The following is a 13,758-nucleotide window of genomic DNA, read 5'->3' as shown; positions in this document are numbered from 1 at the left end:
ACTATCCGGGAAAAGGGAAGGAAGAAAGGATTTGGGAAGGAAGGAAGCGGCCTGGGACCTATAAGTTAGGTACCACTGGTGTGAATGAGGAAAACCGCATTCAGGATGGCTGGCCTGAAAAAGCCTTATACGCTTTTTCGACCGAGTGCTCCCACCGGGAATTGAAACCCGCGACCGCTTAAAACAGTAATCTCGGCAGCTAGACATGTCTGAAACGCTACGTTTATAACTTTTCAAATAGAATACGCCATTTGCTCTTAAAAATTACTTACAAGGTTCATAGCGTCGAAGATTTGAACCTCTCCAATGGTATTGGACCCTGGATAAGCAAGATAACAATTGTCACTATTTATGGAAAGAGTACATAAGCCTGTAGGATTAGGTGGTGTATCTCTTATTGTATGCAGCACCTTCATATCCCGAATATTGTGAATATACAGTGACTCTTCTAGGCATACCACAAGGCGCTGTAATGGAGAAAGAAACACAAGCATTAGCAATTTTACAAACGAAACAACAGATACTGTAATAAAACTGTTATTCTTATGGTTGTGTATCATTAGTGCTATACATCTATATATTTATCTAGTGGCACAATATCAAGAACGCTATTGCTTCCTTAACGTGCTACGATGTAAATTATTTTTTTAAAAAAATCATGCCAAGAACTGACATATCTAACAAGTTAATATTAAATGCACAAAAATTAGTTCATAAAAAAATAATATACAATAACTGTCTAGGAAGAATTCACATACCGATAATTACCTTGTTCAAAAGAAAAACAAAAAATATAAATTAAAAGAACAAGAATGAGCATTTGCCGTCCAATAAGCATCCATAGAATATTAACCAAAGTCAATTGGCACTTCATATTTCCCCAAGTCCAGTTGCATTCTCAGAACTACAGACCTTTGAGCACTTGCTTTCTCAAAAAAGCAACGTGTGATATATACCACAGTACCTTAAATTTTGGAGCGAAACTGTGCATTACCAATATCTCTAATGCCACTGTTTCTCACGAACAGCCCCCCTTAGTTCCAGAAGACCCTCACCATCCTTCCCTCTTAATAGAATTTAGACAGGCACATCAGCCTAAATCTTCAACTTCTGAAATAAAACCGCGTTATAATTTTTCCAAAGCAAATTTTTTTGACTTGTATAATGAACTTTCGCGTGCTGACTGGAAACGGGTAAATGATTGTGCTAATGTAGATCTAGCGGTAGAAGAGTTCTATAACATTTTATACTCAATCTTTGACAAATGTGTTCCATCAAAAAGATATTCTCGTAACTATCCCATATGGTTCACTAGAAATATAATTAAACTTGTGAAAAGAAAGAAATACCACCATAAAAAATGGAAACGTGGAGTTTTTTCAGAATATCATCACGAAAAATTTTGTAGTATTAGAGCTTGCCTTAATAGAGAAATTAACGAAGCTTATAAAAACTATGTACACGACTGTGAACAAAATATACTAGAAAATCCAAAAGCTTTCTGGTCGTATGTAAAAAACAAAACTAGAAAATCAGATCATAATACTCTTCGATTTGAAAACAATATTTTAAAAGATAACCTAGAAATTGCAAATGCTTTTAAACAGCACTTTCAAAAAATCGTCAGCAACTCATCACCTACCTATGACATACAAAACACTTCAAATCTTGAAACTTCTGAAATAATTGACAACCTAAATTTTCACCCCATACATCTGACCGAAGTAGAAAATGCAATTAAAAATCTCAAGCCTAGAAGCTCCCCTGGCCCGGACGATGTACCTCCATATGTAATAAAAGGATGCGCTGAAATCCTAAAATATCCACTACTAGCTATATTTAATAAATCGCTATCGTCATCCCTGTTCCCATCTAAGTGAAAAGTTTCGAATATTTTACCAATACCAAAAAGCAACTGCGACAACCATGACGTTCAAAATTATCGGCCCATTGCCTTAATATCTGCCCCAGCTAAGATATTTGAATCTATAGTTTATCAAAGAATCTTTAACCATATTCGTCCTTTAATATCTTCATATCAGCATGGTTTTCTGCCGAAGAGATCTACAACAACTAATCTCGTTGAATTCATACACTTCATTGCGGAGCATCAATTGAAATCAAGTTGATGCAATATATACGGATTTCAGTAAAGCTTTTGATACACTGGATCATGATATTTTATTGAACAAGCTTATTTCATTCAACTTCACTCTCGAAGCTAGACAATTCCTAATGTCATACCTCTTTCATCGCAGACAACATATAATTTATAAAAATATAACAACTCCAAGTTTCATTGTAACGTCAGGGGTCCCTCAGGGCTCAAACCTGGTCCATTATTATTCTTAATCTTTATAAATGATCTCCCAAATGTGCTACCAAATTGTACTAAATTATTATTTGCTGATGATGTAAAACTCTATCGAAGAATTTCCCAGCCCTCCGATGCTCTCGCACTACAAGAAGATCTAAGCGCACTACATACTTGGTGTATATCGAACAAACTTAATCTTAACATTAAAAAATGTAACGTTATTACATTCACTAAGAAAACTAATAATCTCAAATTTAATTACAGTATAAACAACACTCCTGTACAAAGAGTGGACACTGTAACTGATTTAGGGGTCACTATTAGCTCCAACTTTTCCTTCAACAAGCATATCAATCGCATTGTTAGTGAAGCCTACAGAAACCTCGGCTTCGTAATCAGACTTGGCTTTGACTTTTCAAATACTAATGTTCTTAAAACCCTGTTCAATAGTTACGTTAGATCCAAACTTGAGTACTCTTCAATTATATGGCATCCCAACAGTCAGAAAAACAAAACACGTCTTGAAGCGATTCAATCTCGTTTTGTGAGGTACTTAACTTATAAGGAAACGGGACTATATCCAAAATTCGAAAAATATACCGACCTCCTTCGTAAGCACGATATCTCATCTCTCGAAGATAGACGTACCACCCAACTTTTGATTTTCTTAATGAAATTATTGCAAAATAATATAGACTCAGAGTATTTACTATCCCAGTTAGAATTACATGTTCCATGTAAACGCACGCGTCCTAGAAATATTACTTTTCATTTACCTACTGCTAGAACAAATACCCTATACATGTCACCTATTAGGAGAATGTGTTATATTTTTAACTCCTATGCTGAAAGTAATCCTGAACTTGACATATTTAATATAAATGACCGTTCTCTAAGAACTATTGTGAAATCCTATTGAAGATTCATTAATTAAAATGGTCATATCTATAAATGTGTATTTGCAATTATATAAGTGAATTCTTGCATGCTCTAACTATGTACAAACTGACTAGGTCACTATCATTAGGTAATATACCTGTTGTGATCTATATGTAACCATAAATAAATAAATAAATAAATAAATAAATTACACTATCCCAATTTTTATCTAAATTCCCTTTATCTAGATCTAATTTAGATCTTTTGGTACTAATTCATACGCGTTTCTATTGATGAAGCTGTTAGATGGATATTTTGATATCCTTAACATTGTGGTTGGATATACCCAAATGTTTTTTGACAAGCCCAATCAGATAAATTCTGATCATTGGAATCTTTTATATGTTCTTCAATTCTAGAAGCCCGGAAGCCCCGACGTTACTTTTTGTTACACCAATATGTAAAGCACAATGACGACAGGTGTCACATAATTATTTCTTATATTAAGTACACTGTTTTTCAATATTAAATGGAGATTTATATCTAATCGTGAAAATATACTTATTGGCAACTTTATTCAAGCCAAATGGCAGTTTTGGCTGAAATTAATATTAATTGAGATCCATGTATTATTAGGTTTACTCCAGCTATCATATGGTCAAGGGTGCCGATCCGGGGGGGGGGGGATCAAAACTCATGTGGGACCCCTATTGTGTTTTTGAATATACAATATTTGGCATAATTTGAGTGCAATTTGTCTTAAAATCATCATATATATATATATATATATATATATATACCTTCTGCATCTGAATGGACCCCCCAAATGTACAGAGAAATCGGCGCCCTTGCATATGGTAAGGCATGACAGAATTACAAGTCAAATTATCTGTAAGATATTAAAACACAGTCTGTAGACGGATCGAGAAAAGGTTAAAAAATGGCCACAGAATTAGCTTTATTGAATACAATATGAATTACTACGTAAAAAAGTTAGTTTTTTATATCATTTTTGGAATACGCTAAGAAAAAATTGAAGACAGAACCAGGACCTAGAGCTGAATGGCATCACCAGGTTCTAGTTTATACTGATGGGGTCAATCTGATAGATGATATAAGGACAATAGAAAGAAATGCAGAGCTTTATTAAATCCATGTAGGGGTAGGGATTTGGAAGGTAAGGCAGAAAGAACTAAATATAGTAGAGCCCCGATTATTTGGGCTAATGTGGATCTGATTAATCATGTATAATCGGGGATCGGATAATAGTTTATACTAAAAGATGGTAATACTATTCGTACAATATTAAAGGCGTAAGGTACAGTACAATAAGTAAACAGGCCTATATTCATTGCTGTACAGCACAACCAATCGTTTAGGCTCGAATTATCTGATTCTACTGTACATGGATATTCACCATAATCATAATACTGCAAACTGTGGATATGTTAAAATAACAAGCAATACTTTCGATAAAGTAGACACTTTTAAATAACTAGAATCTACATTAACAGAGCAAAAGCATTTCACGAATAAATTAAATATAGCCTGGAACCAGCGTTCGTGTTAATCGTCCAAGCTATTTGCCTTCGTGAATTCTGCCGAGGAATTTGAAGCTTAAAATTTATATAAAACGATAATTATGCCTGTTGTGTTGTATGGTTGGAAAACGTGGTCGATTACTTTGAGATAAGAATGCAGACTGAAAGTAAATCTTGAGACAAATTTCCCGGGCCCAAGAACGAGAATGGGTATTGGTGGAAACTTCATAACGAGGAACTACATAATTTATATCGTTTACCTAACAATGTTAAAGTCATTAAGTCTGAATGCCATGTAGCCAGAACAGAAGAAAGAAGTAACGCTTTCAAAATTTAAACTGGGGCCTCAATCAGCAAAATAACGATTGGGAAGACTTACGCGCAGATGGGAGGACAATATTAAGATGGATCTTGCAGAAACAGGAATATGAAATAGAAACTGGGCCCAGCTCACTAAAGACAGAAGTCAAGGGAAAACTCTCTGAATGCGGCATTGAGGTTCCGAATTCCATACGTCATAAGGTTAGTTTTTTAATGTTACCTCAGCTCTCCCATACCCCTCTTTTCCAGGAATTATCTACCCAAGCACTGTAAGTCTCCAGTAAAACGATGTATTCATATTATGTGTAACTTTTTTTGTCAGTATGTTCGAAATGGAGACAACTCGTAATTTGAAGAAGACACTTATTCAAGTTAACAACGAATCATCTGGTGATGCAATAATAAAACGGAGAGCTGAGATTGTTCCCAGAGAGGAAAGAAATATTCAATTAGAGCAACAAGCACGAACCACAAGGTAAGTCGTTCTTCTTATACGCAAGTCGGAAAATATATTCCGAAAATTTCTGAAGGTGAATATGCAATGTTGCTGGCGACTGATTAGTAAAATCTATTTATTAAACTGTTAAAAAAGCTTCCTTCCAATGTAATCTCCTAATAACCGGATAAAATATACCAACTTCTCTAACTGTAAAATTGATATGTTTCAACTTAAATTGCTCATTTAGTAATGTTCCTTGTCAATCTTTCCTCTAATATCTCAAGTGTAACAGTCGAACACTCATCCTTAAGGGTACACTGGCTTAAGTCCTTTCTCACACAACGGTCTTCATACACTATTATTTTTGCATTTCAACAGTGGCAATTTATGAATATTACGTAAACTTAAACAATACTAAGTACTTCGTATTAGTACTAAGTAATCTAAGTACTAAGTAATTAATACTAATCGTCTACTACCTTCCCCAATAGTTATATGCTGCTTTAATTATTTTACTATATAACAATATATGTACACTCATGTCCAAAATGATTGTCGCATATCTATAACTGTCTTCTTGTAAGAATATAATTCGATAATGATTTTGCAGAGTACTTTTAATACTGATACTATGTGTGTATTCGGGAAATGTATATTTGTGGTAAATTTCATATGAAAAGAATTATAAATACGAAAATTAGAATGCGTAAAACAAAATGTTGCTAAATGGACAAGAAAGTTTTATTTTCGTTTTATTGTTCTTATTTACTGCTCTTTTGACATGAAATTTGCCACATACATGTCTTTGCCGATTATACACATAGTAATATTATAAGAAATACCGGGTGAATTCGTTATCAAGTTATATTCCTACGACAACATATTTATAGACATGCGACAATAATTTTGGACATGAGTGTACGTAGCCCTAATATTAATGCTAATTTAATGTACTAATAACCTTATCATAAAACAAGGAACAAGAGTTTTCAAGTTCAAATCAACTGAGATAAGACTTTAATTATAGGAACGAATGTTTAAGTCTTTAAGAGTGAATATTGTACATAGGTGTCTTTAAAACCTTCAAACAATGATTCAATTGATATTTTTAGCGCTCTGAGTGCAAAATGGGGTAAGTGATATTTATTCTATAATTCTGCAATGCCCTAAAACAAGTCTAGGCAACTGACAGCGGTTGGACATAAGAAAGTAGTTAAAAAGTCCAGACAACAGGTTTTTGTTTACATAAAAACTCAGACTAGAAATACAAAATCACTGAAGAAAGGAACGTTTATTTAAAAATAATCAATGTGTAACAGTTTCGCCAACTAACGGAACATATTGGCTTCATCAGACACTGTAACATTGTAACTTGTTTGTTATTGTAGCAGTTTCGCCAGCCGCCGTGTCTCCTTTAGTTAGGCTAAAGGAGACGGATGATTAAAGTGAGTAATTCTCAAAGTAATCTCTTTGTGCTCTCCTACCGGGAATCGAACCCGTGAACACGTGCACCAAAGGCGCACATGCTAGCAATTAGACCAGCGGGAAGGACTATTACCGTTGTCTCAATCAGATCTCGTGGCGTAATTATACGATAAGAACTTGACCGGTATAGTCCACTTACCAGTAACATTCTAAAGGAAATAAAAATATAACTACCACAATGGACGGTCTGTAGCAGATACAGATTTTGTATTTACATATAAAAATACAGGGTGTTTAAAATAACATTGTACGTTTCCCTTGAAAGTTTGAAGTAACAAATGCAATCAACCTGAAACTACTTGAACAACCTAAAACCAAATTGATGCACACGCACCAAACTGGAACTTCCTTGATGTAATGTTCGAAACGACATGTTGAGCTCCATTTAAACTCAGTCAAGTAATTACATTTTCTTTCTTTAATAATGTAAGTGGTAAGTATGCTTATATCCTTAAAGTTATTTTACTATAATTAACAGCATGAGATGTGATTGAAATGGCAGTAAAATATTTCGAGAAAACACAATCACCGATGATGAAGATGGGAGTTCCTATTGAAAATTTCAGCAATTAAATACACATATATTGAAGAAATATACGTATATTGAAGTTTAATGCAATATTTAGCATAATATCTACCTCTAATTCTATATGTCTTTTTTTATAAGCAATTCACATGAACTTCTATTACGCACTTACCGCTCTATTAAGTTTCACAGCCAGAATTGTGTTGGAATAACTGTAGTTGCATATTTCAGTCCCTTTCTTAAAATGACATACTTTCAATTTCCTGGGGGACGAAAGGCTGACCACGGCAACCAGGCTACTACTGAACAGTCGCTCCACAATACATATGTCTTCTGAATCTGAAAAATAATAAAAAGAGTTTTTTATTTTTTAAAAAAAGTGTCATGTGTACACCACGTAAAGGAGTTTGGTTCATATGGAGTGATATTTCCTACATAAAGACTGAAACCGAAAGGGGTACATTTCTATCACTTCCAGTTTTAATAGAGAGACTAGCCTTTGGCCTCCAGACTCCCGCATTTGCTTTGCCTATGACCTTGCACCTCTTAAGCCCACAATTCTACCGAGCTTCAAGTTCCTTTTTCCTATTTCAACTAACTAAAAGGTGACATTTTGTATCCCAAGAAAACGTCCATTTAAATAGCATGGGAATTTCTTCATCCCTCTTTTAGATCCCTATAAAAACTAACAATATTCACTTTTGGCAATTTTCCTGTGGTTTAGTCGAGGAAGGCTATAATCATGCCAAATTTCTTCATTCTAATCCTGCCGGAAGTGACTAAACATTTCTTTCGCAGTTCTTGAACTTCGCTTCCAATGTATAATTTGTATGAAGTCTGTTTATATATGTTTATTTATATATACATACACAGAGTGTTAATGAACTAAACCGACAATCTCTAAGAGGCGATTCCTCACATTAAAATAAGATAGAAAGTTTATATGGACCTGTGGGGAAAAGTGCAGTGTCAGAGCTAGGGCTGTCCAAAATCACAAAAAGGCAAATTTCAAGAGGCTTTATCTTTGACACACAGCCCCCCCCTCCCTAGCCACAGTATCGCCTCGATTTTTTTTTTTTTCTGATTTCTTCGGCCCCAGGGCAGTCCCCGGTACTTTTCCGAGACTGAGTCAACCTCTGGAACTTACGGGCTAGGTGAAAAACTCCCATCCACTGGGGATTGAACACTGATAGCTAGATTGACAGTCGGACATTTTACTGGTTAAGTTACAGGTCAGCCCATCTCAATTTATCTTTTTTTTTTTTTTTTTTTTTTTTTAATTATGCACTTTTCACCTATTATTAGCCTGCTGCAGCCTATTTTCAGTTTATATACGTTCACAAGGTATCTATTTGGTAAATTTTCTTGTCTATTTATATATTTCCCCGACTTTCCAGGTCTGGAGAGATTCTATAATGACCACTTCATCGTCCGAAATAGCAAATTATTCATCACTTTATGACATATTCAAAACAGTTAAAGCGTTCCATCTTTTAGGGCCCCTGATTTTTAAATAACTATAACACCAGTGTGTTATTTTATTATATACCATACCAGACGGTTTCTAGATATGATAAAAATGACAATATCCTCGATTCGACCGTCTCGACCGTGGGTTCTAACAACAACTGTCATATATTCTCCCTTGTTAACTGCGTATTTCTTGAACTTTTAAGATATTTGCTGCAAGGAAACGACATACCAACGCAGATAAGCAAAAATATCTTCACAACAGAACGAAGGCAGGTATTACTATTTTCAAATTCAATTTACTTCATAACACTCAAAAATCACATAATATATATTGTATGTAAGCCACCAATAATATTTATTTACCTGCCTTGTTCCTTTCAATATTTTTACTGCAAATACATGAATCTGAATACAGTACAAAGACTTACTTTTTTACAGCTAGGTAAGATGTACTTAAACTGCCGCCAGAGATAATAAGTATTGAACAGACACATACTTTCGCAAACCACTGTACAATCCAAACAACATTTGTTAAGTTTATGCTGTAACTACTATAAAATCTAACTCTTTTACAAGAAAATTTCGGAGAAATCTTACCATTTTCATAAATTTGCTCAAGAGCGTCTACAGAGTTAAGAGAGAAAAGTCGATAACCGGTTTTAGTGCCAACAGCCAGGGATCTGCAATAAGAAAACATCTATTAAGACAAAAGCAACCTTTGCGTTCAAACATAATCGTCTTTTCCCAACAGTACAAATATTATTTATTCACAATATTGTTAAAATTAGAATAGTCTCATTCACACAATATATTTCTCGCATATTCATTATTCTTAATGTAAACATGCCCTGTTGTGAAAAGGAGTCAAACAGATAAATGAGAAACATAAATCTACTACCCACTTTCACTCAACGTTATCTACCGTAACAGTGGTATTTTGGAAGTTCTTACTGTTTATGTAACCTCTTAAGCGAATACTCTTTGTAAAAGCTTAAGTTTGATCACATGATCATTTTTAATTCACTCCAAGGAATCCAGAATGTAACCATTCTACCTGTGTAGTGATGATTTTAGGGGTGGCCGGGGGAGAGAGGAATTTCTCGGACTAAATCCATCGTGCTCAACGTTGGTTACCAGTATTTTCACAATATAGTGTATTCAAAGCTCCCTCCAGGAAACCATTACTATCTCCAGGACTCATTCATTAAGTCTATACTTGGATGTCTCTTAACCATTTATATACGCATCCAATGCTTATAAGTTTGTCTAATACCTATACGATAACTTGAGTCTTTTGTCCAGCCTTCTACACTCGAAATTTTGTACAACCACTTTCCAAGTAGACTCAAAAACTCTCCTTTCTCAATAATCGGTAACATGATATTCCTGTAACTTAATCTCTTGATTCTTTGATAAAGGATGAGTCAGTATCTCTGTCCTCAAAGTGAAAGTGCTGTACAGAGGCGTCCATATACACCTACAACTACACTGATGTCAGCGAGCTCAAGAAGTCTGCTGTCGAACTGACAAGGTCACACAGACGTTGTACAATTAAAAACAGCAACAAGTTGAATGAAAAGGAATCTCTTCATAGAATTTTTTCTTTGCAAATCGTCAAATTCGCAAGACTTCAGGAATTTTATTTTGTATCTTTGCATCAGAACTTGAACGTACGATTCATCAACTGAGCGCTAAAACAACATTTGAAGACTACTAGTGTTGAATACAAAACAGACGTGTGGTGCTAAACCCGAGATCTGCACCAACAAGGAATCTGAAGGAGTTGCGACAGAAGAAGATCCGTAATCCATGTCTCTCAATTCGACATGCAGCCTGATAAATGAACGCTGGTCAGCCAATCATCATTAGAATGAAACGGAAACTTCATATTGTGCAAGAACAAAGCATAGTGCCCTATTCTAAAAAATAAAAAAAAATTAAGCCTGAAGGGTAAAGACGGACTGCAAGAAACTTAACAATTAGAAAAAGTTGTGAAATCGGGTGGTGAAAAATCTGTCATCATGGATGATGAAATATATGTCCCTTGTGATTGCAGTCATATTTCTGATATTCCTGGAGTACGCGAAGTGAAGCAGAAAGAAAAATTTCCAGCGAAATCTTTAAACTGGCAAGCAATTGATCAAGATGGTATCATCAGAAAACCTGTCGTTATGAAGAAGAGTTTGAACGGAGATATCTACTTAAGCAGTATCTTAAAGAACTCTTTTTCTATGATTTGTAGAGTCCCATGTTGATAGACATAAACTGCACTTCTGGCTGGACTAGGCAACAAGTTATTTCAACAAGTCTGTCCAGGTATATCTATTAAAGACCAGAAGTTTGATTTTGTGTCGCGGAAAGATAATGCTGCAAATGTGCCTCAATGCAGACCAATTGAGAAATTCTGGAAACTTTGCAAACTGGAATACATGAAACTAGAGATGCAAAAAAGCCGGCTTTTTTGAATAGATGGTTTTTTGCACATAAAAAGCCGGCTTTTTTGGGAAAAAAACGAGAATTTTGGAAATTTTGGCTTTTTTCATTGTCATGATTTTTCTGTTTAAATAGCTTTCTTACAGTATACTCTAAAGTTAACCCTTAATTGGTAACATTCAAAAAATAAGCTATAACAGTAACATCCGCCTGAGAGACGGACACGCATAATTGAGACGCTTGAAGCCAAAGTGGTGTAAGCCAGTTTCCAACAAGGTTTACTTACACCCAGAGAATTGATTCTACCTAACAAAATTCATAAACTGAATAGTGAAGCATGTCTTAATTCACTTGTGGATGTACCCATGAGTTCAACACAACGTGCTTCACCGCTGAGAATCCATTCCTATACACACAACTTGTAGAGTTTTATCAACACATCCAATAGAATATGCCTCCTGGCAATTAGAAATGAACTTACTGAAAACATCAGACACTGCTGCAGGAGGATTCTTTCTTTTCCTTCGTTCACGAGTAGATGAATCATCAAACCCAAGAGCTGCCAGCAAAACTTCTCACCTTTTGAGAGACATGGCTGCACGAAAAGCATGAACTCCAGTGCAGTCATTTGATAAAACTAACACCAAGCTCTCACGCCCCGACTTGAAAGTGGAACACAAAGTAATCTATCCAATGAGCGCTTCAATTTCAGTCTTATCAGTATTCTTACAACTTGACGAAGAGGAACCATCGGATCCGTAACCATAATCAGTTTTCTCTAACTGTTCTATAGCCATTTGTAGTACAGCCCTACTCCTTTCTGGTATACCTTTGCTACTTGACATCTTAATATATTGAGATTTTCGAAACGAGAGAAACACCCAAATATTAATATTTGTCAGTGTAAAACAGGGTGGATTGATTTAAATCAGTCTGATTTAAATCATGATTTAAATCAAGATTTAAATCACTTGATTTTTTTAATAAAAATCGTTGATTTAAATCGAATTCCGAAAGAAATTAATTTAAATTGAAAATAAGTAAAATCCCGTTTCTGTTCTGTTATTTCGATTATATGGAAGTTAATAATCATAATACAATGAGACTCAAATGTACAGTATAGTATGAAAACAAGTGTCATGCAGAGGATCATTAGGGAAAATCCCGTTTTGAACAAGTAACGGAGCAATCCTGCTTTCTTCTTTTCGTAACATTGGTTTTGGGTTTTAAAATCGTTAACTATTCCAACGGGGAAATCACCATCGACATTTAAGACGACAATTCTTTTTTGTGCCTTTGTTTCTTCCCAGATAATAGGGTGTATTTAGAGGGGTCGTATCGCCCCCCCCCCAAAAAAAAATGTTAATTTTATAACTTTAGGCGAAATTTATGTATTTCATGCCGCAAATTTAAGTAGTTCTGAGCTTTTAAAAATAGGTCCCTGCCAAATATCAGTAACTTTTGTGAAAAAAAAAGTGTCATTTTGATAAACGTTGCTGTACTTTTTCCCTAATGCCTAACCTCTTAAATTATATCACCTATTTTTAGGTGATAGGGTAGAATCTTCATTATTCGATTAAAAAAAAAGTACAAATAACGCTTTTTACTTAGTTTTCTTCAAGACTGGAGGCATTTTAGAACACATGCTTTCACGTCTTTCTGCGTTGAGGCATAGTGTGTGATAAAGTTATAAATTTAAAAAGAAATTTTTTGTTATGTGTATTATTATTATTTTTTGTCGGGTTACATTTCGCATCCAGACGATAGAAATTTTGCACACTCGTTCAGTGCACCCCTTAATAATTTTCAGATGTTTTCAGATTTCTGTGTGGAAACAGCGGGGTCCAGAGGGGCAAAAATGCTTTAAAAAAGGATATTTTTAACAAAAGATAGCTTTTTTTTCGTGATTTTACCGCCTCAGATGGAGACATATGAATGGTACCGTTTGAAAGGCTGTTCCATTCTGAAGAAGATGATGTACGTACTATGCTCCTAGGATAAATAGGGATGTCTCAGGAAACTGTTACCTGAGATCCTGTTTTATACGGGAATCTGGGGTATTTGGGGCATATTATTTTTCGCGGGCTTACTTTTGCACCTATAAGATTGAAATTTCGCATATTTACTTAGTGCACCCTTCAGTATTTTTCAGATTTGTTTCAGGTCTCTGCCTTAAAACAGGGGAAGGGGTCCACAGAGATAAAAATTTATAAAAGAAAGATATTTTAACAGAAAATTCCTTTTTTCGTGATTTACCCGCCCCAGATACATGATGGAGACATTTGAAGGGTACCGTTTGAAAATTTGTTTTATTCTGAAGAGAATAATGTACAAATCATTATCC

At 34.9% G+C, this 13,758-nt stretch overlaps 1 protein-coding gene across 1 annotated transcript in view; it reads right to left on the bottom strand.

The window, feature by feature from the left end:
- Atg18a (Autophagy-related 18a) overlaps positions 1 to 13,758 on the bottom strand; it is a gene marked incomplete in the record, with an annotated part of 93,234 nt that overhangs the window by 64,629 nt on the left and 14,847 nt on the right. The window contains 3 exon segments of the mRNA XM_081731816.1: positions 273 to 467; positions 7,681 to 7,847; positions 9,579 to 9,661. Coding sequence (XP_081587942.1) covers positions 273 to 467; positions 7,681 to 7,847; positions 9,579 to 9,661 — 445 coding nt within the window.

Source organism: Thermobia domestica, chromosome 11 (assembly GCF_964235325.1).
Source record: "Thermobia domestica chromosome 11, izTheDome1.hap1.1, whole genome shotgun sequence".
Lineage (NCBI taxonomy): Eukaryota > Metazoa > Arthropoda > Insecta > Zygentoma > Lepismatidae > Thermobia > Thermobia domestica.
The sequence above is the reverse complement of the archived record's forward strand: the minus strand, read 5'-3'. Positions and strand labels throughout refer to the sequence as shown.